This window comes from Typha angustifolia, chromosome 9, assembly GCF_048772165.1.
Source record: "Typha angustifolia cultivar Huaian chromosome 9, ASM4877216v1, whole genome shotgun sequence".
Taxonomy (NCBI): domain Eukaryota; kingdom Viridiplantae; phylum Streptophyta; class Magnoliopsida; order Poales; family Typhaceae; genus Typha; species Typha angustifolia.
In genome coordinates this window covers 10,298,112-10,325,876 of record NC_133247.1, presented here as the reverse complement: position 1 = coordinate 10,325,876, position 27,765 = coordinate 10,298,112, and the positions used below count along the sequence as shown (strand labels likewise).

The 27,765-nt window shown below is 34.6% G+C and overlaps 2 protein-coding genes across 2 annotated transcripts; both read left to right on the top strand.

The window, feature by feature from the left end:
- Window positions 1–10,955: 10,955 nt before the first annotated feature.
- On the top strand, window positions 10,956–14,037 carry LOC140767832 (AP2-like ethylene-responsive transcription factor TOE3). Its single transcript, XM_073107900.1, has 10 exons — window positions 10,956–12,052; window positions 12,163–12,188; window positions 12,285–12,315; window positions 12,405–12,492; window positions 12,582–12,727; window positions 12,839–12,883; window positions 12,978–13,069; window positions 13,153–13,307; window positions 13,396–13,581; window positions 13,674–14,037. The coding sequence occupies exons 1-10, from the start codon at window positions 11,682–11,684 to the stop codon at window positions 13,878–13,880; spliced, it is 1,347 nt and encodes a 448-aa protein (XP_072964001.1). The 5' UTR covers window positions 10,956–11,681; the 3' UTR covers window positions 13,881–14,037.
- A 2,615-nt stretch (window positions 14,038–16,652) lies between these two features.
- On the top strand, window positions 16,653–27,451 carry LOC140766634 (polyadenylate-binding protein 2-like). The gene is made up of 9 exons (XM_073106129.1): window positions 16,653–17,070; window positions 18,886–19,004; window positions 19,100–19,756; window positions 19,867–19,944; window positions 20,033–20,122; window positions 21,294–21,431; window positions 26,398–26,580; window positions 26,711–26,905; window positions 27,019–27,451. The coding sequence occupies exons 1-9, from the start codon at window positions 16,824–16,826 to the stop codon at window positions 27,271–27,273; spliced, it is 1,962 nt and encodes a 653-aa protein (XP_072962230.1). The 5' UTR covers window positions 16,653–16,823; the 3' UTR covers window positions 27,274–27,451.
- Window positions 27,452–27,765: the final 314 nt, after the last annotated feature.

Genomic DNA, 27,765 nt, shown 5'->3' with positions numbered 1-27,765 from the left:
TTGCTGTTTACAGTTCTTCAACGATAGTATTTGTCTGTATGTCTTGTTTGATAATCTTATTTCCTATTGTATCGCTTTCATATTTAGGATTCTGATCATCACACATTTGTTTACAACTACGAAAGACTGCTATTGAATATTATTTGTTTTTTTTGTTTTAGGGTTTACGGTGTTTGCCGCTTCTGTTTGTATGAAGTATTAAATCTCAATTAAAACGACTGGATTCGAGTGTTAGGATCACACTATTAATCATTTCCAATCTGCAGACAAATTCTGGCTCCTTGCATCATTTTCTATATGTGTATTTACATTTATTTTTTTTAGTTTTATGAGAGAGTTTTGTAATTGTCTTGGCTGATTTATAATATCTTTCTTCCTTTTAAAAAAGAAATATTTGGAATAACTTTGAAGTATTCATTGGTTATATTTAGTGCACTCCACCTGGAAGAACTAGCAGTTTGATCAACCTCTTTCACTTATCCATATAATTCAGATAATAAGATAGGAATAATTTTTTTTAATCCAGAGAAGAGGGCTACTCCCAGTTATATTTATTGAAGGAAGAAGACTACAAAATCCACCATAAATAATTACAAACATTTACTTAATTCAGAACACAATAGATTCAAAATTTTACAAACATCCAATATCCAATTGATGATGAGCATTGCCTCAAGTAAAGTCTCCCATAGTCCTACTAAGATGTTAGGTTTAGGGAAGGGTGGATAGGGGATCCTACTAGGAGATTTTCTATGCACACATATAGATAGATATCCAATTAAAGAGAAGAAGAATGAAGGAGATATCAAAGCTATTAATTGTCCACTTGGTAGGACAGTCATTAGTTGGAGTCCACACTACCTTCCTAGGTCCATCCCCAGCATCTTAGCTAACTTTCTTTTAGATCTGCCCCTACTTCAAAAGGATAGGTTGAATCACTTGAACACCTTAAGATGAATGGCATCATGTAAAGATACAAGCAATAAAACCCTATTTACAAGCTAGCTTGCTTTTGCTTCATCTTTTTATTGAGAGAGAAGTGATATTTATGAGTTAATCAGTAGAAATTTTCTATTTTATAAGAATAGTTAATCATACGGTTCACATTCAAGAAGCTACCTAAGAGAAAGCCATAAGTTTATCTTGTTTCTATAGTCAGGTGAAATAGATCGATTGACTTCAGACTAAGAGAGGTTTTTCATATTAAAAAGGTGAGTAGATGAACAAAACTCACATCCTCTAGAGTTATCAAATAATACCATTGTAGAGGAAGAGCATTTCAATTGCTAGATGATGGAACAATAGAAAAAGATAGAAGAAGAGAGGGTGTTGAGAAAATTAGGATGGTTTTATAGGAATCACGCTAAAAGAGTAAAGGAGGTCTTATCTACTATTTCAAAATCCAAGAGCTCAATATTGGCATTATCATAATTGGGGATTTTCTATGTGCAAAAAGCTTGTTTTCGCTAGTTTAGAGATAATCAAATAGTATATCACATATTCCAACTTTTAAACACTTTAAATCTTTTGATCATAATTATGGGGGCCAAATCCCAAATTGGATTGCTTATAAACCTATTTAGGGCAGTTGCCTGTGCCTATCTTCCTTTTCTTTTTGCACTCTTAACATTCTTGTGACAAGGAAATGTTGTGCCCTAATTCAGCTAACCAAGTGCTTTGCTTAGAAATGTGCCAATTGATGCATTTAATGTCTTGTTGAACATCACCTATATAATTGAATATTTATGTTGACCACCAAAACCTTCAATCAAAAAAATTATTTTGATCTCTCATTAGTCACAAGAGGTCTAATCAAGATTACTAATAAACTAATTTTAGGAGAATTTTCTCAAATAACCACCTATACTTAAAGCTTATTTTTGAAACAACTGAGCTAGGTTTTGCTAATAACCAACCGAGCTAGGTCTTCTAGGTTTGAGACATTTTGGAGAATTCAGGAAGTAGATTTGATTTAACCACCGAAAATTTTATCTTTCAAATAACGCATGGTATCGAACTTAGAATCCAAAAATATAAACTATTATGTAAACGAACCACAGTATATTTATATATTATGATTTTAATATAACAACTCCTGATATCACATATGAATAAGTAATAGATAATAAAATGTGTCGAAAATTAGGAATAAATGGGAGCTATCACTAAGATTTCTAAACCCAAAAATTCTTATATAATATAAGCTCTTTTAACCATCTGAGCATGATCCAGTTGGCATACTTTAATATACTTTTGATAAAAATAATATTATATTTCATAAAAAGACCACCAAAGATAGAGTTCTATTTACAAATAACTAAAAAGAGAGAAATTTCTCACAATAAATCTGGAAGTTAGATGGTTATTTAACAAAATAAAATAAAAGGTCCATTTATTAAGAATGAATAAATGATCAACTAATTATGATAGTGATTGAACAATGAGGTGAATCCAACCCAAAATTTGAGCCATAATTAGGTTTGGTTGGGTTCCATGGACTTGACCCAGATAGGATTAGGAGTAAATCTTTGATTAAAGAACAAAATAATAATTGTATTTATTGGAAGTAGGACTCATTTGATATATATACATGGCCAAAATAAGCTAAGTGGGTGAGCAAATATAATGTCTAGAATAGGCATGCTTGCAAATTATTTATGGAACTAAACACTTTTGATATCAAGTCAAAGGCATTAAAGAGATCCATATTTTTGAGAGCCTTAGAAGTACTACATTAATTTTTTTTTCAGGTTTTTTTTATTTTTAGATGTGGAACTACATTGTTAAAATTATAAAATTAATTTTATAGTTTAAATATGAAGTAAGTCTAGGTTTTGTGTTAAAAAAATGAAGAAAAAAAATTATAAACAACAAATATGTAAAGCAACCTAGCCTGTGAGGCACGTCGAAATATAGCTGTTTTAAAGAAAAGTAGCGCTCTCTACGCAAAATTTCTCGCCTATTATTTCTTTAAGATATAACTCAGGACAATGTCTTACGTTGCTCATCTGCACAACCTTTCAACATTTCTCTTTGAAAGCATACTCCTCTGATTTGGTTACAATATATTTAAGAGAAAAACTGAGAGAGCAAAGTAGTCAAAGCTTTGTTTTTGATTAAAAATTTATATGATTTTCATATCCAAAAAGATATATGGGTGTTTAGAGGTATTTTTAAATTCAGCACATTAACTATTTAAAATGATTGTCATGGCTGTTATAAAACTTTTAAAATTTTGGTAATATTTGAATTTTAAATTCCTTTAATTATTAATTTTAAACTAATTTGAATTCTGAAATTAATAACAATGCCTATAAAGGGATTTAAAATCACAAATATTTTTAAAAAACATTAATATTATACGTATAATATAATATGAGAATATTAGATTAAATTTTATACTATGTATCAATACTAAGTACCTTTCGGTTTGAACTTGTATGTTGTATTGGTTATATTAGACTAAGAAACAATAGTAGACTAAGCCTCGAATTAAGTTCTATATATCAGTCTTTTATAAAAATGCACATAATAAGATGAGTACTTTATTTTTCGTACACGAGAGCGTTATTTATAACCTTATAATCTTCCAAAATTTTATTTTATTATTTTATATTTTCATTAAATGTAGAGGCTATAAGTTTATTAACTCCTATGTCATCTAGGCCATATTCAATTTGAAGGGTTTCCCATTGACTCTTTAGCATTCTCAAATTCATGGTAGACATCATATAAAGATCCATTTAATGTGCTATGAATTCTACCCTTACATTGATGGTCTAATTCTTTGATAGTTTTATATATGGGATGCCTGGTCTCTCTTTCTCTTTGAGTTTGTTCCTTAGTTTGGGAAGAGGTAGATGATGGGGTTGACTCTTCTATGACACACCAAAGTCCCAAAGAGGTGAGACAAAATTTAATTTGAATTTGCTACCTCTTAAATCCATTTCCATCAAACTTATTTGGTTTAAATCCACTATGTTCACTATTGTTAATTTTAGAGTCTATAAGAAATAATTTTTGTATGCAAAATTTAATAAATAAAAAATATTTTGCAATAATTTTAAATTGTATAATTTAATGAATAATTCTAAATATTTTGACCCAGACTTGGCAATTATATTAGTAATTGATTATGGTTTCATTAATATATATATATATATATATATATATATATGTGTGTGTGTGTGACAGTTGTTACACTGCTAAATTAGTAATAAAAGCAACGGTTACAATTATTAAAATAGAATTCAAATTAAGGCAGGTTTTAAGATAGAAAAGGCTAATTTTTTCTAATAATTATTTTAATAGAAAAATAAGATAAACTAAATTTCTAATAAGGCTAGAAGTATAGGCAAAACCCCAATGGTAGATAATTAGCAAAAAAAAAAATTAGTACTACTTTTCTTTAGATTGCTAAAATTGTAAAATTAATTTTATAATTTCAATAGGAAGTAAGTCTAGTTTTTGTGTTAAAAAATACAAATATTGTAAATAAAGTTATATAAAGTAACATGGCCTGCGAGACACACCAAAACGTACCTACCCTAAATAAAAGTAGCATCATTCGTGTGAAATTTCTCATCCATCTTTTCTCCAAAATAACTCAGAACAATGTTCCTACGTCGCCGATTTGCACAGCTCTTCAGTATTTTTCTTTAAAACTTGTACTCCTATGATTTAATTAAAATATATTTAAGAAAAAAAACCGAAAGAAAAGTAGCCAAAGCTTTATTTTTTATTGAATTTTTTTTTTTTTTTTTTTGACGTGCTCTTACTATCCAAAGGGGATATATGTAGGTGTTTAGAGGTATTTTTAAATTTATTATCACATGTAATTCTCTTGATAAATTCAGCACATAAATTATTTAGAACGAGTGTATGGCCATTATAAAGCTTTTAAAGTTCTTTTAACATTTGAGTTTTAAATTTCTTTAATTATTAATTTTAAATTAATTTGAATTCTAAAATTAATAACATAAACCCTCATAAATAATATTAATATTATTCTCCTTCACTTGCGGGATCAATATCAATAGCTTTCTCTTGAATCTAATCTGTTATATATTCTTAATCAACGCTTGTGTTTAATTTATGTCAGACTCAAGAGATTTATTCTTCTATATCTTAATCACTTTTCTTGAGTCACCATGAATCCACTCATCCGAGCCCATTGACTATCAATTTAAAGATGACTCATCTGCAATAACCTACATGTAATCACTAAATTGATTTCAACAAAACTACTTCAAAAGTAGTCTCGGATCGCCAAACTATCAACTCTAATACAATTGTTGATATCACAAAACCTTTATTAAGATACAGAGGTGCCCTAATCTAAGTGAAGTAGGGTTTTATATAGATTGAAAATCTAACTCAAAGCTAAAGCTATTATATAAATAGGGTTTTTACTCTCGTTTTAATATAGTACTAAATTCTAAAAATGTGACACACAAATATATCCAAAAAAAAAAGTGAATTCTACCCAAAAAAACAAATAATGTGGCCCTAGAGGAGTCTAGTTTCATAAAAATAAAAATAAAAAAATGTATAAAAAATGATAAATATTTTTGGAAGATGTCTATTATAGCATTTATTTACATGAGAATAATGGCTAGTTTGAAAATAACTCAGCAGACAACCTCCAAGACTCCAAATTAATAGCTCACCCCTGTCTCTCTTTCATTTGACTAAATTTTAATTTCATACATAATTACTGTATATAGATATGGACACAAATAAAATGTTTAATGAATGTATCTACATCATTATAAATGACAAAGATAGTGCCAAATATCTGATATAATTTAATTCCTAGCTTATATATAAACCATAATTGCATCCTATTGACCAAGTAATGAGGAATAACAAACATTATAGATCCTGATTAAACTAGTTTGTGGAAAACAAGATGTATATATTAATTCAAATATTTAATGAAGAATTAAAAAAAATCATACTTATTGATGTGGAATAATGATCTGTTACTATTATTCGGCATATTCCTCTATATATAAAAGTTAGAAATTAAGAAATGAGAACTTAATGGCATCTCAATAATGTCTACGAAACATAGTAGAAAATTTTAATTAATAATAATTATACTTAAGAACTTTGAATAGGTTAAAATTTTAATGTCTACCTTATTGCATTATATCAAGGACCTAAAACTAAGGTAGTAAGAATAAAATTAAGCCTTTGAAATTTTCTCAATAAAAGAAAAGAAAAAAAAAGAACTCATCTTCAATTTCTTGTAAAAAAGGAAAATGAAAATAAGGAATAAGTGTTCATTTTGTCACATTGATCACATGGTATACAAAAATATGCAACATTAATTGCAACCTCTCACCTACCGGTTTAATTACAATTGTATCAATTTCAACTAATTTCTAGCTCACTTTTTTCACAATAATAATAATAATAATAATAGAAAAAATCTCTTTTTCTTATATTCTCCTCTTTCGCAAGATAATTTCACTTAACAATCATATTAGTGAATACAAATTAAAACCTATGAAGTCTGTAAACAAGAGCTACTTTAGCTATGAGATTATAAAAAAAAAATTAACTTATAAATTATCCCTAAAATACCCTTCTACTAAAATTTCTTGGGTTTAGTTTACTTTAGGGAAGCATTTCTTAGATTTAGTTTATTTTAGGGAAGCATCCCGATCTGCCCGGAGGAGGTGGCTTGTTAGAGTGAAACTTTTTTGTGAAGAGAATGGCAGGTTGTCTCCCCCATATGGATGAGTCTATTATTAGTGACGTGCATGGAGATATCACATCAGATGGCTTTGACACGTTGCGTAATGAGGAGGATTTTGTGCAGTGGGTTGATGCTGCATGGTGTAGCTCGAGTGTTGGAAGGGTCGAGGTAATTATAGCACTATTTCCTATAACATCATTTTGGGGAAATCTGTGTTTTTGAATCACTATCGTAGCGCTCTCCATAGAAAGGCACAGATTATCTGTATCAGCCTCAACTCGCTCATATCTGTGGGCCCAAACAGAGTCTGCTGACTCTTTAGTGATTCTGCAACGATGGCTAACACCATCAACAATAAATTGCATAATTTACATTTGTCTATATGACCAATTGTGTAAGAATACTCTAGATGAATTTACTCTCACCCTACATGTCGGGTGTGTTTTACGAGTATGGCTGACAACACAAAAGCCCATACTCTAGCTAGTCTTGCTATTCAAGAATGTATTAGTGAAGAATAAACTGACCCACCTTTCGGTCCGGTGGTTTGTATTGTAGCTTTGAGTTGGAATGAATGAAAGTTATTATTTGGTATAAAAAGGAAATATAGTTTCCTTCATCAGCCCATTTATGATCCTTTGACCTTAGGCCACCAATGGATGCCAATTGCAATTGGATTCATTCAAGACAAGAGTGATAGTGGCAAGCAAAGTTAGGTGCTAGTTGCAACCAACCAAATTGTGCATGGAACTAATGTTTGATGGACTATAAATGTCATAATTAATCTAATAAATAAATGCCTTTGTTAATTAGGCACTCCTATTATTGGAAAGTTTTGAGGACCCATGAGTATATATGTACATTGGAGGAAGGACAACTATGTCAGTACCTTGAATACTGAAATGGACTACTTAACCAAGTTTCCTCTCCTTATTTTTTATTGCCACTAAATATGAGATGCAACTAGTAGTGCTACAAATAGAGTTTTTGACCAAACTAACCCTCCCCACCAAAAAATAAAAATAAAACTATTTCTTCTTAATAATTTTTTAATATAAGTCGCTAATTAGATCAGTAATTTATATAAAAAAATTACTAAAATTGAAGGGGATATTTTTTTTAAATATAAATCACTTTTTTGTTTGAAATTTTTTGAATAGTTCTAAGCTTCTCGTATAACTTAAATTTAAAAATTATTTAGTCTCGTATATAAGTTTTAAAATAATTATAAAAAAAATTAAGGGCAGACTTAAAATAGTCAAAAACTCCTTATAGTGCTATAAATCCAACCCGTTGACTATCTATGTCAACGAACAGGATCATGCCATACTTGGATAGTTTGTAGAATATTTGTACAGTGTTTAGAAACCCAGTTTGAATAAAAGTGAGTACTTGTACTTGAACACTATACGAGAGATTATTCTGACTTAATATTTAAAAGAAATAGATTATATTAAATGCACATCAGATTTTGTGCAAATCATCCACATTAATCTCTATTTAGTCCATATATATATTATGATATAATTAAGAAAAAGTAAGGAAAAATTGCGAATTAAATCCTATATATTCACTATTTATAAATTGAGTTCTATAATTTAGTAAATATTTATAGAAAATATTCTGGATTAGATTTGAACTAACACTGTGAAAATATTTTGTTAAGTACGAGTATTTTATTTTTAAAATAACTAAAATATTCTTATTTTTAAAATGACCAAAATATCCTTAGTATGATTTAGTTGAAGATATTTTATAATTTTTTTAATATAGTTAACTTAATTTAGAAGTTTGGTTATGTTTAATTAATAGATCTATCAGCAGAGTAGTTTCTGTATGTATTTATTAAATTATAGTGTTTGATGTAAATTATAATTTCACTGAAAGACGGAGTGTTATATGCAAATTATAGTGTATGATTGAACTTTGATTATATATATAAGAAAATGACATAAAAGGAGTACAGAAAGATAGATTTGAGAGTAAAGGAGAAGAGATGTGCAACGTCCATTTCACTATGGCTTGTAATTAATATATTATTTTCTTTTTTAAGCAATGATAGAGATAAAAGCAAACATAGCTAATTTAAAACTAAATAAAAAAAAAATGTCCCTTTTCCTCTGTATTCAATTCCTATTTCCAACCCCAACCGGTAGTAATTAATTCTATGACCATCTTCGATATAATTATAAAATGAATGACTTTTGAGGTTGATTATTTCGTCTTGATAATTCTCGAGATATAGTTCTTCTAAATTTTATGTAAATAATTGAGAGTGATTCAGTATGTTTCATTTAAACCCATAAGATTCTTTAAAAGCCTATCTAAAATAATGATAGACGGCTCATTAGAATTAGGTTAAAACCTCTTTAAATATCTCTTTCAAAAAGAGTCCAAATAGCCTTACAATTATATGCATGAAATAATTAGAATTAAACCAAAAAAAAACCCCTGAAACAATATGGGTGTTCATTTTTGGGGGCTATTAATGATCACCTTCTGATTTTAGATGGAACATGCTAAATTACTCTCAACTCAATGCATCTACAACAGATCTAAAAGAATTACGTCCTGAGGGTCACTAGAATAGAATGATCAATCTCGATGGTCATTAAGGTTTAGATACCTATCACAGGGAGGGATGTATTAAGGGGCCTAGCGACTAAGATTGTTACAGATTGAGTCGTGAAAATTGACGGGTGATCTTATAGTTATTATAGGTTTTAGTGATTGGTTCCGATCCAAGTTTAGATTCAGAATTTTTTTATACCCAATTTAAGATTTTTCCACATAAAAAATCTGTATATTTGAAGTTGTCTTTTTACGCTTTATTTTTCATATTTATTTTATTAATAGCGTGTGGTAGACCTATCTCGGATATTTTAAAACATATTATTTTCTATATTTATTTTATTAATAGCGTGTGGTAGACCTATCAAAGAGAGGGGTGTATTCATATATTTTTTTCAATTATATATTTAGAATATTTTAAAACATAATGCTAGTTACACAAAAACCTTACACTCTTCCTAATAGCTCAATGCTCATTGATCTAGTATCATTGACTTTTTTTCATGGAGAAGTTGAGATGTGAAGCTTACCTACAAAAGCAAAATAGCAAAATAACAAAGGAGATTAAGTAAGAAACTTATGGATATCTGCATGAATTAAACCATGGAAAGAGATGATTAAAAAAAAAAAGGAAAGAAAAGAAAGAAAGAAAGAAAGGACACAGGAGTTCTGTTTGTTGTTGGAATTAAATTATGATAGCAACTTGTCAAATGGGAGGATTAATTACATCTACACTACTCCAAGTGGTTGGATCTTTGGTTTTCTAAATGTTTGAGAAATCTTTTAGGTTTATTACTAGTATCTTTTATATAATTTCCATTGAAATTTTTTAAAATATCATCATCATTATCAAAACTACTGGATTATTTCCCCCCCAAAAAAAAGAAAAAAGAAAAAGAAAGAAATATCATTATGTTTAATTATATTTTTAAAAGTTAAGGTATGTATCTAGAATGATCAAAATGCTATATTTTTTAAGGTATTTTTCTAAATCAAATCCTCTTGTATTATATTGTCGAATATCAAATAGCATTCAATAATTTCCAACATTTTTAAAATAATTTCTATTGCAGCATGATAGTGATTTTTCCTATCTTGTGATATTTTTAATAATATAGTGGCGCCGTTTAAGATATTCTATAGATTTCAATGACAATTTTTTAAAGCATTCTTGTTACTATTGGGACACGTAAAGCCGACAAGTAATCTAAACTCTAATGAGACACAAGATATTGATTACTAAAAGTGGGAAAAAAATATATCAAATATGTTTAGATTGTCAATTATTTTGATCAAGATGGAGTTTAAGACCATAATCTAATGTGGATAAGGTGGCTGTTGTGTCGGATATCAAACCATTCATCATGGGGATTTTGTGACTATAAAAATGATAGGAGGCAACAAATGAGGTTAGATCTTGTCTTCTAATAATTGTCCTTATGTTACTAGATAATTACAAGATTAATTACTATAATTTTTTTTTTTACTATTTGGTGTTGTGAGGAGGTCATGTATCATGCTTTTCGATTTGGTTAACGTGGGATGGTGAACCAAAGAGGTTGGATTGGATTGGATGCTCTTGAAAATTCCCAAATTTCCATCTCCACTTTCGTATCATATCATCAAAATTGGCACAAGTGGGAAGTGGGGTTTCCTTTTTATATAGTTAAGCAGGGCAATGAATGGGGAGCAAACAGCCACACCTAGAACAGAGCTAGTGGATGGGGGGTCCTCTCAAGCAACAGCCACACTAAATTGAGCCAGTGGGAGTTGAATCCAATAAAGAAGAGGTTCCTCTTCTCCCAACATAGAGGAAAGAGAGAGATTGAGAGATTTGAGAGACTGAAAGAGATAGCAATGAAAGCTGCCTCCTTTTTGTAGTTGTTATCCATCTTTTGCCAGCCCAAATTTAGCAAAAGTTTCGTATTTGCTTCGTAGTACTCCTGACCCATGTCTTAGATTCTCGAAAGCAAGGGAGATTAGTATTATTATTATTTTGAGAGAGAGAGAGAGAGAGAGAGAGTGCTTTGGTAGCTTAAATTTGGCGAAAAGGGTCTTAGATTCTTGATAGGAGCAAGTAAAAAAAATTAAGGGAGATAGAAGAATGATCTTTGGTAGCTTAAATTTGGCAAAAATTGTGGTCTTGCTGCCCTTTCTTCCTTAATCTAGCTTCTTACCTCTGGACCCATATGTCTTAGATTAGTGAAAGGAGGGAATAAAAAGGTTTTAAGGGAGATGAAAGAGTGAGCTTTGGTAGCTTAAATTTGGCAAAAGTTTGTGGTCTTGCTGCTCTTTCTTGCTTCAATCCAGCTTCTTACTCCTGACCCATGTCTTAGATTCCTGGAAGGAAGCAAAGGGGAAGATTTAAGGGAGATAAAGGACTGGTCCTTTTTAGCAACCTTTGATGGAAGAGGGAGGAGGAAGCAAGAACAAGGAGATGTGGGATCTCAATGGCATGGCTTGCGATGGAGGGGAAGAAGAAGAAGAAGAAGAAGAAGAGGAGGAGGAGGAGGAGTACGGCAGTAGAGAGAGCTCCAGTATTGTGACCCACCAATTCTTTCCCATGGGAGAGGCAAAGGATAGGAGCAGAGATGAGGGCAGTGAGGTTGGCACGAGGATTTGCCGACTCCCGGACCAAATGGCGGCACGCCGCCAGGTGACGGAATTGCCGGCGGCGACGATGAAGAAGAGCCGGCGAGGGCCCCGGTCGAGGAGCTCGCAGTACCGGGGAGTCACCTTCTACCGGAGAACCGGGCGGTGGGAGTCGCATATATGGTAAATTCCTTACTTGCTTAAGATTGCCTTCTTGTTCATTTTGCTTCTCTTTCTTTTGAGCTTGAGAGTTGAGACCAATCATTTGTTTCCTTTTTATCCAATTTGTGCAGGGATTGTGGAAAGCAAGTATATTTGGGTACGTTTTGTATATATATATATAGGTAGTGTATTTTGATCTTTGCATAGTTTGAAGTTATTAAGCCATGATTAGATTGTTGTTGTGTTCTTGTAGGTGGATTTGATACTGCACATGCTGCTGCTAGGTTAGCATTTGATGGATTGTTTCATAGATAGTTCTAGTTCAGAATTGTTACACTGAATTCAATCTTCTTTTATTTCTTTCGCGATATAGGGCGTATGATCATGCTGCGATAAAGTTTCGCGGAGTTGATGCAGACATTAATTTTAGTATCGAAGATTATGAGGAAGATCTCAAACAGGTTAAACAAAAAAAGAGGAATATTTTCCAACTCTTTTGCACTTATATGTTCATGAATTGGATCTAAGAGAAAGGTAATTTGTGGCTCAGATGAGCAATCTCACCAAGGAAGAATTTGTTCATGTGCTTCGACGCCAGTTTATCGGAATTTCTAGAGGAAGCTCGAAATTTAGGGGTGTCACCTTGCACAAGAGTGGGAGATGGGAGGCTAGATTGGGCCAGTTCTTGGGGAATAAGTAAATCTTCGCTACCAATCAGTAGAATAACTTTTCATTCATCTTATAATTTTTTCGTTCTTAAGTCATCACAATTGGCTTAATATTCATAGAGACTATTTGCTCTCGCAGATATGTATATCTTGGCCTCTTTGACACCGAAGCGGAAGCTGCTAGGTAGCTTTAGTTTTAGATCACCCCTATCATTCTTCTTTGATGCTATAAGCTTTTGGTGTTGATTCTAAAGATTCGTTTGACTTTGGACTTGCAGGGCTTACGACAAAGCTGCAATTAATTGTAGCAGGAAGGATGCGATAACCAACTTCAATCGTTGTATCTATGAGGATGCAATTGATTTGCAAAGTAAATTCTCATTAGCATTGCTTGTTCACCCTTTGCTGGAGTTTTTGTCGTAGCTATCCCTAATTATGAAATAATCACTGCAGCTAGTAATGTTGAGCACAATCTCGACCTTAGTCTGAGTTGCTCGGGCTCCAAAAGGAGCAACATTGAAGTGATGAACAATGAAAGCTCCAAGGGGGCAGATCAACAGGCACCGATGACTTTCAAACCGGCATGGAATCGATGCATCAGACCTAAGGTATTATCTGAAAGCTAACCGTTTCATTTGATTGAAAAAGGCTTCTACTTAATATATATATATATGTATATAACACCTTCTCTGGAAGATTGATGACAAATTCAAGCTATCTCAAGAAAGTGGAATTCGAGTTCCCTATCCCACCTGCATTCCTTCTCCGGTACCTGCAAAGTCCAATGAGATGATCAGGTACCCGCAGCTCCAAAGGAACAGCAACTTGCTGCCAATGTTCGAAGGTGTACAGGAAAAATTTGGCTCGCCTGGTTTTAAGCAAGTGTGTAACCTCCTAAATGAATTAGATTGAAGTACTTCTGCTTGAATATTTGTTATCTCATCTAAATACTGTCATTGTGCTTTCTTAAACAGTATCCAAACAGCAACGGAGTAAGGACTAGAGAGGGAGGTCTTTTATTAGCAAGAGGTGCATCTGAACAGCAGAAGCTTTCGAATTGGATTTTGGAAGGTAAGGATTGGTTATCAAGCAGTGCTCCATCTTCGCATGTGTTTGGGATTGGCATTGCTGCAGCATCATCAGGATTCGTAGCACAAAATGGAAGGTCATCCCACAAATGAAATCTAAATATTCTTCTCTTAATAGCTTTTTTTTTGTTTAGCCCATCTGTGAAATATAATTAGACCCTTTTGTATGCAAACAAGATATATGTAATGGTAAGACAGGAAACGAGAGAAAAACGAACAATTTAATGCTCGGGGATCTCTCTCGCTCTCAGTTTCAGTTTGGCACTACGAGTTCTTGGTATGAAGAACAAAGGAAAACTTAGTTTTTAAAAAAGAAATCATCAAACCTCTGTTCGTTTTAAAGATGTGCATCAGTAAGTAATTCAAGTGTTTGTGTGTTTATGAATGTTCTTTTTCCATTCAGCATTCCTGCTAATTTATACCGCAAGATCACCGTCTGTTCTTTTCTTTTCTTTCTTCAGCTTTCCTTTTGTATCTTGTTTAGCATCTAATTTCTAGTATATGTATATAGAAGAACATGATTTGATGCAATCCTTCTATCAAGAAAACTCACCACCTTCTTATTAAAGTTCTGCTAATGGTGAAATTAGACTACAAATTATGGATATTATCGCAAGATTGGATGAGAAAAGGGAAGATTGAAAAGGAAATTGCAGGTGGAGAGCAACTTGATGACACTTAATTCTTTAGTTTTTTTACCTACCATTGTTGTTGAATTAAGCATGCATGATTATATTTAGATTTAGACACCAGACTGATACACTAATGATGAATTTGGTGGAGTATTTGTGTCATAATTGTAGAGATAAAGCCAATTAATCTTACTCGAGATAATTATTCTTTTTAAAGATTGCTTTCTTCTATCTCTCTTGCTAATGTAATTACTATAATTCCTTAAAACCATTCTTATGTAAATATATTCCAAGCTTTCTTAAGACCTTGAGATCATAGCTTAGACTATTTTCTCTTTTGGTCTTGAAGTAGGGAGTGGTTTTCTTCTCACTTTTTGAGAGGTCTAATTCTATACTCTCTTCTTTCCTTTTCCCTCTCTTTCTTCTCCTTCTCTCTCTCTCTCTCACTCTCTCTCTCTCAATAATGGTATGTATGTTTACTATAATCTAATCAAGTCATACTGGGAGGAGCTTAATTCTCATGCCATTGTTCCATCATGTTTATCCCTGTGGTTTTATGTGAGTCTATACATAGTCAAATTTTAGCTACAGATCCACTATAAGAAAAGTTATACACTATTCTTTGAAAGAACTTAGAATAGAATTTTGGAGAACTCTGTACTGAGTTCTCTCAGAACTCTTGTATTTATCTATAAATCAGACCATTACAGGTATCATTTAGCTGTAACCAAGTTCACCATTACAACTCAATGGCAGCATTTCATTTGATAGTAATGTTATAACAGAATAACAAATAGTTGAGTTGAGTGTATCATTTTGTTGCTATAATCTTCAAGTCTTCTCCTCTACATCATTTCCCTTAATATTCACCAAGGCCAAGAGGAACAATTGGTATCCTTATGGCTCTGACTGCTTATTATGTCATCCTTCAAGTTCTCATGGCAATCTTTGCTAGTATCACTTCTAATCATCTTTGTTCTTGCATGATTATCACTTCTTTTGATAGGATTGTTGATATGATATATTCACTATCTCAACTTACACAATCACATAAAATCATCAATATCTATTCTATTTACATCAAAATAGAGTGCACTACAAAACTGCCTACATATCCAATTTACACTATAAACATACATTCAATTTACAAGCATTTCATATAATTATCTAGAAAAATTTAGAAACAAAATTTCTTTAGCCTTCTACCACCTTCCATGGTGAGTTTTATTACCATCCGACCACATGGGTTAAGTCGAGTCAAGTTAGTTACTACTTAATTTTATCTTATTATTTTAAATTAAAAATTAAAGAAAACTGAGTTTAGCCAAGTTATTATTTTCGTCATTATCTTTTATCTATCAGTTAGATCGTTTTATCTTTTTAGAAGCAGATCATAACCATAAAAACATCTTAGCCACCTCCTACCTCCAGCAGCCCCTCCCTACAATATGGTCATCCACTACCATCTTTGGCCGTCCGTCGGATATTTACCATTCTGCCCTCTCTACTTATATCAACTATTTTATTTTTAATTTTTCATCCCGACCTTCGATTTAGGTGAAACTAGAGCCATTAAAACCCTAATTCATAAGGTTACCTCTATTTGGATCAGTCCAAATCTGATTTGTAACAATCTTGAATCTAAAATCAAAATGGATCAAAATTATAAACCAACCGAATCAACTAGTTCACGACAACCGTTCCATATTTGGCTCCTCTTTTTTTTTTTCTATTTATCTCATTAGACTCTATTTCTCTAGTTGACACTCATTTACTGGAGTTAGATACAATGAAAAATTTGTATTTTGTTGACGAATTGCCAACTACAAAAATCATACCAAAACTTCTTGCTCACCGGCATACATCAAACAATTTATCCCATTCGATACATATGTTAAAGATATGGATCACAAGTTGTTTCCGTCGATCCGTGACCCGTGACGTTTAGATCCGATACATGTCAACCAAACAGGCCGCAGGTTGAGGCTTGAGCTCGGCTTATTTATTTCAATTCTAAGGAGTTTTATTTGAACCGACCGACCTATTTGACCTAACGGAGTCTAAAAGGACTTAAAGCTAGTCCAACACCTCCTCGATTCCCCACTGAAACGTGTCAGTCGTCAATCACCGACCTATTCCCATCGTGCGGTCCACGTTATCCCACTCCCGAATCGGACTGCATCCGCGACCGCTTAGGGTTTTCCCGATAAATAAGGCCTCTTTGGTAATCCCCTCGTCGGCGCGGTGTAGTTCGCTTGCTGCCCTCCGAAACCCTATTTTTTGTGCCTTCTTTCTTATTAGATCTCCAAAATCCTATCAGAAAACTACCCCTCCCCAGAAAAGAGAGGGGGGAAAAAAAAGTGAAACCCTAGAAAAGAAAAAAAAAATTGCTCGAATCGGAGAGATGGCGGCGCAGGTCCAAGCGGAGGCGGTTCCGGCTCCGGCGAGCGGTGGAGGCGGAGGCGCCGGAGCGAATCAGTTCCCGACGACGTCGCTTTACGTGGGGGACTTGGATTTGGGCATGTCGGATGGTCAGCTGTATGACCTTTTTTGCCAGGTCGGGCAGGTGGTTTCGGTGCGCGTTTGTAGAGATATCAGCACGGGGAGGTCGCTCGGATACGCTTATGTTAACTACGCCAATCCGGTTGATGGTGAGTTTGGGGATTTTAGGGTTCTTGGGTTTGTTTTATTTGTTTTTGGATTGGTACGTTTTCATTGCTTGGTGCTGGTTTAGTTACTGGTTTTTTGCTTTAGAATCTGCATGTTCTAAGAGAGATAGATTTCCCAGTGGCAATAACATGCTGGTTGCTTGATTGGCGAACGAACTTTTTGGAGTTCTAGGGTTTTTTGTTTGTTTTATTTGATCTTAAGGTGTGAGCTTTTCGTTTTTTCAGGTTGTTGTTTGTGATTGCCTGATAGTGGTCTGGTTAATTGTTAATCGGATGCTAAATGGAGGTGCATGTTGTTATCTAGAGCCACTTAACCAACAAATGATGTAAGAATTGTAGATTTCCCATTTTGCATCTGCATTGCTGGTTGTTTGACAATATAGTTGGATATAATTAAGGAAAGTTATCCATAACTAAATGAGTTTGTAGGAAAATACTAAGCAAAGAAAGTTATCCGTAACTAAATGAGTTTGTAGGAAACCACTAAGCAAAGTTGCTTAATAATTTTCAAACTTGACCCTGAGATTGCAAACAAGCCTAGTGGGTGAGGTTGACCAAAATTTTCAGCATACAGATCCTATTTTAGTACTATTCCCAACTGATATTAACCACTAAAACTACATAGCCTGAGTACTTCAACCACGTTTAGTTTTAAACGTTTGGAACTAATGAATAAAATTGAAAACAGTGAATTCTTAAGTCTTATGATTTAAACTTTGAATACCTTTCACCGCTTGCTATTTACCTTTTATTGTATCAAATGTGGTGTAAAGTTAGGACCCGTAGTTTTGATTTCTCTTTTGGACGAGGCCTTGGGTTTTTATTCATTGTTTTAAAGCCAGCCAAGTATGAGGAATGTTCATCTGGATGGAGGTAATTTGTTTTAAGCTCCAATGAAACAGGACTGTGATCTTTTGTCAAGAAAAGGAATGTTCATTTTCTGCACCACATAATCTGTGTTTCCTACATGCAGCTGGATGTTATACATGAAGATGTGCATTGACTATGTAGTCTGGTGAGGGGGGAAATAAACAGCTCCAGTCTGCTCTAGGCCAGTATATGCAGACAAAGCTTGTCATCCCATGCTTATCTACTTTCAGTACCTTGTTGCATGAGAAACTATACTAATATACTTCCTTTGTGGAAAATTTTTATTAGCTTAGTTTTGCAAATGTAGGAGTATGTGATACAACACTATTAGTATTTGCAGATTCAGAATGTGACAGTTGAATCTTGTGGAGATTTAGCCATTCTGAAGATGAACTTTTGATTGTCCTAGAGACAAGTTAGGAGGCATAATCATATAGAATTGTTTTAACTTCTTGTCTTATGGGGTTCAAAGATATTATGTTTATCTTTGTACTTTTGAACGCATATGACCACAGGGAACATAATATAGAGGGATGAAGTGTTACCAAAAAAAATGCTGTATAATTATTCTATAAGGTTTATAAGGAGACAACAATGACAATTTTTTTTTCCACTTTGTTGCAATGTTCATGACAGCTTACAGTTGGTTCACGGTTCACACTCAATTAGGGTGAAAAATGGAACTATAGAGCATATTTTCAGTCACAGGATTCACACAGCTTAGCAGATTGACAATGATTTCTTCTTTGCTTCATTATTATTAGAAATACTATCTCAATTGGCTTTGAATTCTTTCCAAGGTGTGTGATTTGTCTTTGGGTGGGATTAGAATCTATATTTGTATATGTTCGGACCAATACATGTAATTTGTAGATTAACGTTCATGTTTATCCTTCTTGTTCTATCCTCATGGAAATTTATTTGCAGCGGCAAGGGCAGTTGAAATACTGAACTTTACTCCTATCCGGGGAAAACCTATCAGGATAATGTATTCAAATCGTGACCCTAGCACGCGTAAAAGTGGTACAGGGAATATATTCATTAAGGTAGTACATTTTGTTCTATGCAGTACTATGTCCTTTTCTGTGTCCTTTGACTTCTTTAAGTTCCATGACATCATGGTTTGGGGATTCCTTTGCAGAATTTGGACAAGTCGATAGACAACAAAGCACTATATGATACATTTTCTGTATTTGGAAACATTCTTTCTTGTAAAGTGGCCACAGATTCATCTGGCCAATCAAAAGGTTATGGTTTTGTTCAATTTGAACAGGATGAGGCAGCACAAAATGCAATTGACAAGCTGAATGGAATGCTTTTGAATGATAAAAAAGTTTTTGTTGGGCCCTTTCTTCGTAAGCAGGAAAGGGAGAATGCTGCAAATGGCATGAAATTCAATAATGTGTTTGTAAAAAATCTCTCAGAATCTACAACAGAAGAAAATCTAAAAGAAATTTTTGGTGAATTTGGAACAATTACTAGTGCTGTTGTAATGAGGGAGGGGGATGGAAAATCAAAGTGCTTTGGGTTTGTTAACTTTGAGAACCCAGATGATGCTGCTCAGGCTGTCCAGGAACTTAATGGGAAAAAGTTTGATGACAAGGAGTGGTATGTTGGAAAAGCACAGAAAAAATCTGAAAGAGAGATGGAATTGAAAGGGAGATTTGATCAAAATATACAAGAATCAGCTGACAAGTATCAAGGAACTAACTTATACCTGAAGAACTTAGATGATAGCATTGAGGATGATAAACTGAGAGAGTTGTTTTCAGTATTTGGCACTGTCACTTCTTGCAAGGTCTTCTCAAGTTGCTATACTTTGTTTCTAGTTATTTATTTATTTATTTATTTATTTATTTTCATTTGCACTTCATGTTTGCCTTGCCTAACTAGCTGAGCTTATCTTAGGTTATGCGGGATCCTAATGGTGTAAGTAGAGGATCTGGATTTGTTGCTTTTAAATCTGCAGAAGATGCTTCCCGAGCTGTAAGCTAAACTTTGTTATCATCCAAGTCGTATGAATGTGTGGTGAGTTCTTGAAGTATTTTTGTTTTATATATTTTTTCCTATATAGCTGACGGAGATGAATGGCAAGATGGTTGGTAGCAAACCTCTCTATGTTGCACTTGCGCAGCGGAAAGAAGAAAGGCGAGCAAGGTTGCAGGTTAGTTTTCTTTCAGCAGCTAAGTGCTTGGATTTTTTTTTTCACATTGGATCTTTGTATGAGAGAATGAGACTTGTGCTGGTGCTGGTGTGTTGGTAACTATATATGATATATTATCAAGAGGCTGTGATTTTTCCCCAATTTAGTTCAATTTTGGATATCATTGATTCGTCACCAGGAGGTTGCTCTTGTGGACTTTATGTGCTCTATTTTTTCAATGTTGAATAATTGCTTTCTTATGTTCAGATCTTAGAGTTTAGAATGTTCCTTTTGCTTGTCTGCCCTGCAGAAGACCCTTGTTTGCATTAATGCCCTTTGAAATTTTGTATGTGTTTACAGCCCCAAAAGCTCTTTCTTTTTCAATGAATCCTGTTCTGGGTACTTTTTGACAACTATGAGTTAAAAATATGGACAAATTAAGAGTAGAAATGAGTATATATATATGCAAAAAATAATAAGGTATATCTATTTTGTCTTTTTACTATTAACTCTTATCAGATTTGTACAATTGGTGTTGCCACCCAGTCTTGTTATCACTTTCATATTGAAATATAGAAGTCTCGCATTTGTCATAATATAAGGTTATTTGGTCATCAACTCAGTTTTTCATGGGTTCCAACAGTTTGTGAATAGCCCTATCACCTGACCTGCTTTTCGGGACCTTGATTCTTGCCAAACCTAAGCTGTTGAAATTTCCCTTCAATCTTGCAACTTAATTAGTTTATTGCATTCTGCCTGCTAGATTTTGGTATTTTTAATTTCTTATCATTCTTATGACTATTTTATCATCATTAGTAATATTATCCAATTCTTCTCTCAATAACCAGAGTTCAGAACACAGCTTGAAAGATAGCCCTCTAGAATTGGTGACAGTTTCTGGCTCTAAGAACTAAAGAAATCTTATTGATGATATCTTTAACTACCTTATTGCTGCACTTCAGTCTTCTGCATTCTAGCTTACCAAATTTTCTTCTGGATGTGGATTAAGATTAAATGAAGAACAAAGGCGATTACTTTTGATATGGAGATATTTTCATCTTTGAGGCACAGATAAACCACAGTATAAAGTTGTTTATTTGAGATACTAAAAGCTTAACCACGTTGCTTAGCTTTTTCTCATCTTGTATTGATCTTATTTTCATTATCATTTGCTTACTCTATGCTCACTTAGGCACAATTTTTGCAAATGCGTCCTGTGGCAATGCCTCCTTCAGTTGCTCCTCGTGTGCCAATGTATCCTCCTGGTGCTCCCGGAATGGGACAGCAACTATTTTATGGCCAACCACCTCCCACTCTTATTCCACCTCAGGTAAGCTATATTATGAAATGACATTGAACTGTAATTTTAGTTGGAAAACATTGTACATTCTCATTTTCTAACTGTGTATTTGACACACAACTGCTAGTCTGCTAGCATCTTGTGGGATCATCTAATGACACAAATTTTTAAGGAAGAAAAAAGAATGTAGAAATGTACATTTGTCTTGTGACTGCTATGTTTGTTTGGTTTGATTCTTTGACTATCTTTCTGAATTTGTCAGCGAATCCTAGGCTGAGGATACCAACAGTGAAATATGCCCATTCTTATTTGTCTGTCTTCACTTTTCTCTTTCAATTGTTGCCAAAGGTGTTTGTTAAGATTCATTTTTCAGGTATCATTTAGTAATGTATTGTATGACATTCCCTTTTCTTTTGCTAAATCAATTATTGCCTCCAACATGAGCTGGAAGAGCTTCTATGTTGTTAGAGAATGTTCTATTTTCTCTTCCTTTTTTTTTCCGTAAGTTACTAAGTGTTATTGATGTGATTATTGAAGATGAGTTGCAAAGCTTGTCATGTCGGTCTGAATAAGGGAAATCATTAATTAGTTTTTGAATGGCTGTGCTAGGTAAAATATTTATGTTATTTAATGATTCTTGACTAAAAACAATGTTCTTGAGTTGCAAAGATTGAGTTTGTTTCAGATGGATCTGTTTGACTGCATTTGTTATTACTAATTATGCCCAATTTAAGAGTCATCTGCTCCTCGTTTACATGATATTTGGTTATATTGTGCTATTTCACTTATCCTGAACTGCTAGTGGTAGAAACTGCTACATTTTCTTTAAAACAGCTTGAAATGGTATATGTTATTTTCTGACAGAGTTGTTTATATATTTAGTTGAGTTGCTTCCGTCCTCCCTAGTCTTCAAGTTTAGAGTGTTAGCAGGTCTGGATGGGTCTTTGCCAGATCACTATTCTGTTCATATATCAACACTAGGCCCATTCTAGCTTATCTAGCCTAATCTACTAGCTTAGGCTTTAGGTTACTTTTTCCCCTTGTGGTTGGCTTCAGCCTCCTCTTCATTTTATTTCCTATTGATTTTGGTGTTTTGTTGATGCGATTTGAGTCAGATCGGATCACATCATAGGAATATTGGTATCAGAGTCGATGTTTCTCAGACAATGGTGAACACATGATTCAAAGCTAACCCAGGGAAGATCGTGGCCATGGAGGACCAGAAAATCGTCTCCATCCCCGTGGAGGTATCCTCGGCACCACAGCAATCGCTGACGATGAGCCACCAGCATGGGCGAAGGTGATATTTAAAGAATTTTCGGCCGAATCAAAGAAGAGATCTGAAAGGATCGAGAAGGCTCTTCAAGCCTTAAAGGCAGCTATCCTGGCTCAATACCATCCACTTGCGCTGTCGGCCATGTTGGAACCACCCACCCACAAATTGGCTATGGTAGAAACCACGCACACCATGATGGTCTAACAAGAGTGCATCAAACTGGGGGTGTAAACGAGCTGAGCCTGAGCGAGCTGGCTCAGGCTCGGCTCGAAATTACTTTCGAGCCTCATAATGTTGCTCAGGCTCGGCTCAGCTCAACTCGAGCCGAGCTCGAGCTGAGCCTAACTGAGCCCAAGCAAAGCTTGGGCTCGATTAGAGGATGAGGCGGTGGCGGCGTGGGCGGTGACAACATGGACAACGGCTTGCCGAACGAGTCGGAGACGAATGGAGGAGGCGACGATGAGGAGATGGTGAATGAAGGAGGAAGCCGACAGAGTGAACGAGGAGGCCAACGGTGTAGGAGGAGGTCGACGGAGAGGAAGGCGTGGCGCCGTGGTGGTGGCTTGCCGTCGTTGCCGATGGAGGCCGACGGGGAGGGAGGAGGTGGCGGCGCGTGGGGTGAGGTTAGGAGTGGTGATCGGGTGGGTGAGGGTGAGAGTGAGGGTAGGTGAGGGTGATGAATGTGTTACGGGTGAGGATGGGTTAGTAAGGGACACGTGGCAATATTTCTTTATGCCACGTGTCCTTAGTTATAGGGAGTCAGGCTATCGAGCCGAGCCTGAGCGAGCCGGCTCCAGCTCAGGCTCGGCTCGATATTAATTTCGAGCCTATTATAATGGCTCGGGCTCAGCTCTGATTGAGCCGAGCCGGACTCGAGCTTCACCCGAGCCGAGCCCGAGCTGCTCGTCAAGCCTGACAGCCCTACATCAAACCGGTGGTAGACGCACATAAGAGTTTGGAGCAGATGCACCCCTTGAGTGCACCTCGAAGTCCGGCCCTACCACATGATGACATGCCATTAAGCTAAAAACCCACCTCATCCGATGGCTAGGGTTTGCTTTGATACCAATGATACGGACCAGATCTGGAATGATCTGTCCATAGGATGATCCTGAGATTTTGAAGGGTAGTAATCTCAAAAGTTTTGGATTTAATTTTTTTGGAATAAAATCAATTATTGATTTAGATGAAAAGTTATAGTTAAAATAACGGTGCAAGGTCAAAGTATGACAGAATAGTAATTAATTGACATTGTGGCGGTCATTGGAGGGTGGTGGATGGTCATAAAGTAGAATAGCTGCTAATGGAGAAAGGTGACTAGGGTTTGAAAGATTGGATACTTCTACAGCTATAATTTACTCCTTAAAAGATAAAGGCAATCTAACGGCTAAGTTAAAAGATAAAAACGTTGCTATAATAAAAGATAAAGACGATAAGAAATATTTGAGTAAACTTAGATTTATTTAATGCATAAACAATTAGGGTTGTACTCTATATATTTATAGAGGTTAGTTTTAAATTGACTCAAATTAAGATTTGTCTTAAGGGTTTACATTAAAGATAAATATGATCTAGAGATAAATATAACTTTTAGCTAAATCAGTTTTTCTTATCCTTTTTAGAATGTTTTTTCGTTTTGATAGAGTTCTAATCTAGAGAATTTTTGAATAAAAAAATTGTAGATCAGGACGCCTTCGATCTTCTCCTGCGTAGTTTTAGAAAAATATTCTGTAGATATTCATCAATTGAATAAATATTACGTAATCACTTGGAGAAGATCAAAGACGTCCTGATCTATAATTTTATATTCAAGGATTCTTTGGATTAAGACTTTATTTATGACAGAACGAAGAAACTTTTCGAGAAGGATAAGAAAGGCTGATTTAGATAAGGTATGTTTATCTCCAGGTCATATTTATGTTTAATGTAAGCTTTTAAGACAAATCCTAGTTTGAGTCAATTTAGGGCTAGCCTCTATAAATATGTGAAGTGCAGCTTTAATTATTCATGCGTTGAATGAATTTGAGTTTAGCCAAATATTTTTTATCGTTTTTATTCTTTATCGTAGCAAAGTCTTTATATTTTACCTTAGCTGTTAGATTGTCTTTATTTTTCTAGGAGTAAATCATAGCCGTAGAAGCATTCTGATCTTTTAAACTTTAGCCACCTTTCTCCACTAGTAGCCATCCTACTTTATGGCCATCCACTATCGTCTTTGGTCATCCACCATCCTTCGACGACCGCCAGAATGTCGTTAATTACTATTCTGTCCTACTTTTTCCTTGCTCTACTATTTTAACCATAAATTTTCATCCGAATCTTTGATTGACTTCATTCCAAAGCTATTAGATTCGAAACTTTCGAGATTACTATCCTGCAAAATCTTAGGATCATCTTATGGACAGATCATTCCAGATCTGGTCCGTAACATTTGTCTAGGATAGTTCCAAAATATAAGCTTTGTGGTTAAGACCAGACCTAAGATCTTATAGCTCAAGTCTGGAGAGAATCATTGCCAACCCATGGAACTATTCTGCCAGTCTGGAGCTATTGAGCCCATTGAAATTGCACTGTACCTTTTCATTTGAAGATATTATTATGTACTATTTTTTAGCTTGCTTAATACTGATGATATGGCCCATAGGTAAACATTAAACTGGGTATTTGATAACTTTGAGGAAATATTCGATACCTGCGAGATGTGGAATGCATTGTCAAGATCAGTATGTAAATTAGTCTGGCTGGATGGTTGAGTAGCTATTATTATATTAATCCAGGAAGGAATTTACGAGGTAAGGAATTGCATATGCAGATCCATTAGCTTAGTCCCTCCAGCTCTCGACCGGGCTATCGCCCTATCTGAGCGGGTTTCCCCTCTCCTCTATGGAACTATAATATAACTGAATAGAATGGATACAGATTCTAATATTCCTTTAAACTTAGAGAAATCTCACTGTTTTAAGTTATTTGCTAGACAACCAATTCCAATGCACAAACTGATCCTCAGTTTATGATGTTTTCTACTTGAGTAAAATACTAAGCCCCTTTAACTTTATGAATAACTTTTTTTTTTAAATTCTGGAATATAACTCTTTATTTCAGAATAACTGCTAAAGATCATAATAATTCTATTCTAGAATACAAATACTATTTATTAAATTTATGTCATATATACTCACTAACTCAATTACTAATTTACTCTTAATATCTATCTTATTAACTTACTTTATATCAAATAAAAGGGTATTCATGATAATTTTATAAAAAATAAAATATTTTTTCTCTATTCTTTTCTTTACTTTATATCACATCAAGGGTAATTATTATAACCTTATTTTAGAATACGAGTGAATATAAGAATAATTATTCTTAGAATAAATATCTCATTTTGAGAATAATAAAGAGGATTTTTTTTCTAGAATTAATTTTATTCCTAAAGTAAATGCGGCCTAAGAATTATTCAAGTGTTTCATTTAAAGAACTCGATATATCAGATTATTATGTCCTTTTATTGGGTGTTATAGTTGAAATATTGAGGGATGGGTTGGTTGATTTCTTTTGCTGCTGAGGCTTTTGTCTTTGAATTAGAGTTTTCCTAATTTTGTTTATAGTATTTTAATGCATTTGCAGTAGGACCAGTGGTTTGATCTGACACCTTTACTTGTCTTAGTAGACTTAGATCACAAAAATACGTCCCTGAATAATATGTTTGTTTGACAGCCTGGATTTGGCTTCCAGCAGCCAATTGTTCCTGGAATGAGGCCTGCTGTTGCTCCAATGCCCAGCTTCATTATGCCCATGGTCCAACAAGGACAACAGGCTCAGCGTCCTGGTGGTAGACGATCTGGTGGAGGACCTGGTCAACAAACACAGCAGCACCCACTGCAACTGGTTCAGCAACAGGTGAATGATTTCCATTTACACTATTAGAGGAACTACTGCACTTTGTGATTTTGGCATTTTCTTTACAAATGTTCTAGCAGGCTTCAGGTATATCATCTGACACGTGTGTAATGTTAATATGAATTATCAGATGCTTCCTAGGGGAGGTCGTGCATACCGTTACCCTCCGGGGCGTGTCATGCCAGATGCTGGGATGCATGGTGTTGGCGGAGGAATGCTCTCTGCACCTTACGACATGGGTGGAATGTCTGGTAGACAGCAGCCTCTCCCAATCGGGGCATTGGCATCAGCGCTTGCGAATTCGTCACCTGAGCAACAGAGAATGGTAATAATCCTTTTTCCAGTCACTTTTATGTTTGCGTATTTAAAAAATAATAGATTCTTAAAGAAATCCATTCCATCACATTGTTGACAATTACTTATCTCTATCTCATGCAGATGCTCGGTGAAAGCTTGTACCCGCTCGTGGATCAGCTGGAGCATGACCAAGCAGCAAAGGTGACTGGAATGCTTCTGGAGATGGACCAGACTGAAGTGTTGCATCTGCTGGAGTCCCCGGAAGCACTGAAAGCGAAGGTTGCAGAGGCCATGGAGGTTCTGAGAAATGTTGCTCAGCAGCAGCAGCAGCGGCAGACTGATTCCCCAGCTGATCAGTTGGCTGCTCTCTCCTTGAATGATGGCATTGTTTCATGAGTCGATTCATCTTCGATTCCTTTAAAAAAGAAAAAAATCAACTAATGATTCAGGGTTGTTTAGTCTAAATTTACGTTAAGATTGTCTGGCAGAGGTTGGATATTTGCTCTCCATACTCTTGTCGTTGTTTGTTTGAGAAATTACTTTTTGTTGTCACTTATATGCTGGTTTTCTTTCTCGTTCTGTCTCTAGCAACCTTTTGCTTAAACTTTTTGAGTTGTCAAACATTTCATCGTAGGCTTGAGCACTGTGATCTCGGCTCGAACTTCGCTTATCACTTGGATATCGTCAAGGCACTACTGCAGTTCGTTGGAGATGACACTAGTTAGGTTTTATTCTTCTTTCACCATGATCTCAAGTTATCTCTTCACAATCTAATATAATTTATTTTGATTTATATTGGAGCTAGATCTAGTTGCATTGGAAAACAGGGCTACTATTGCAGTGATGGTGATTATTAAGCTATATTGTCATTTACAAGTTTACTACACT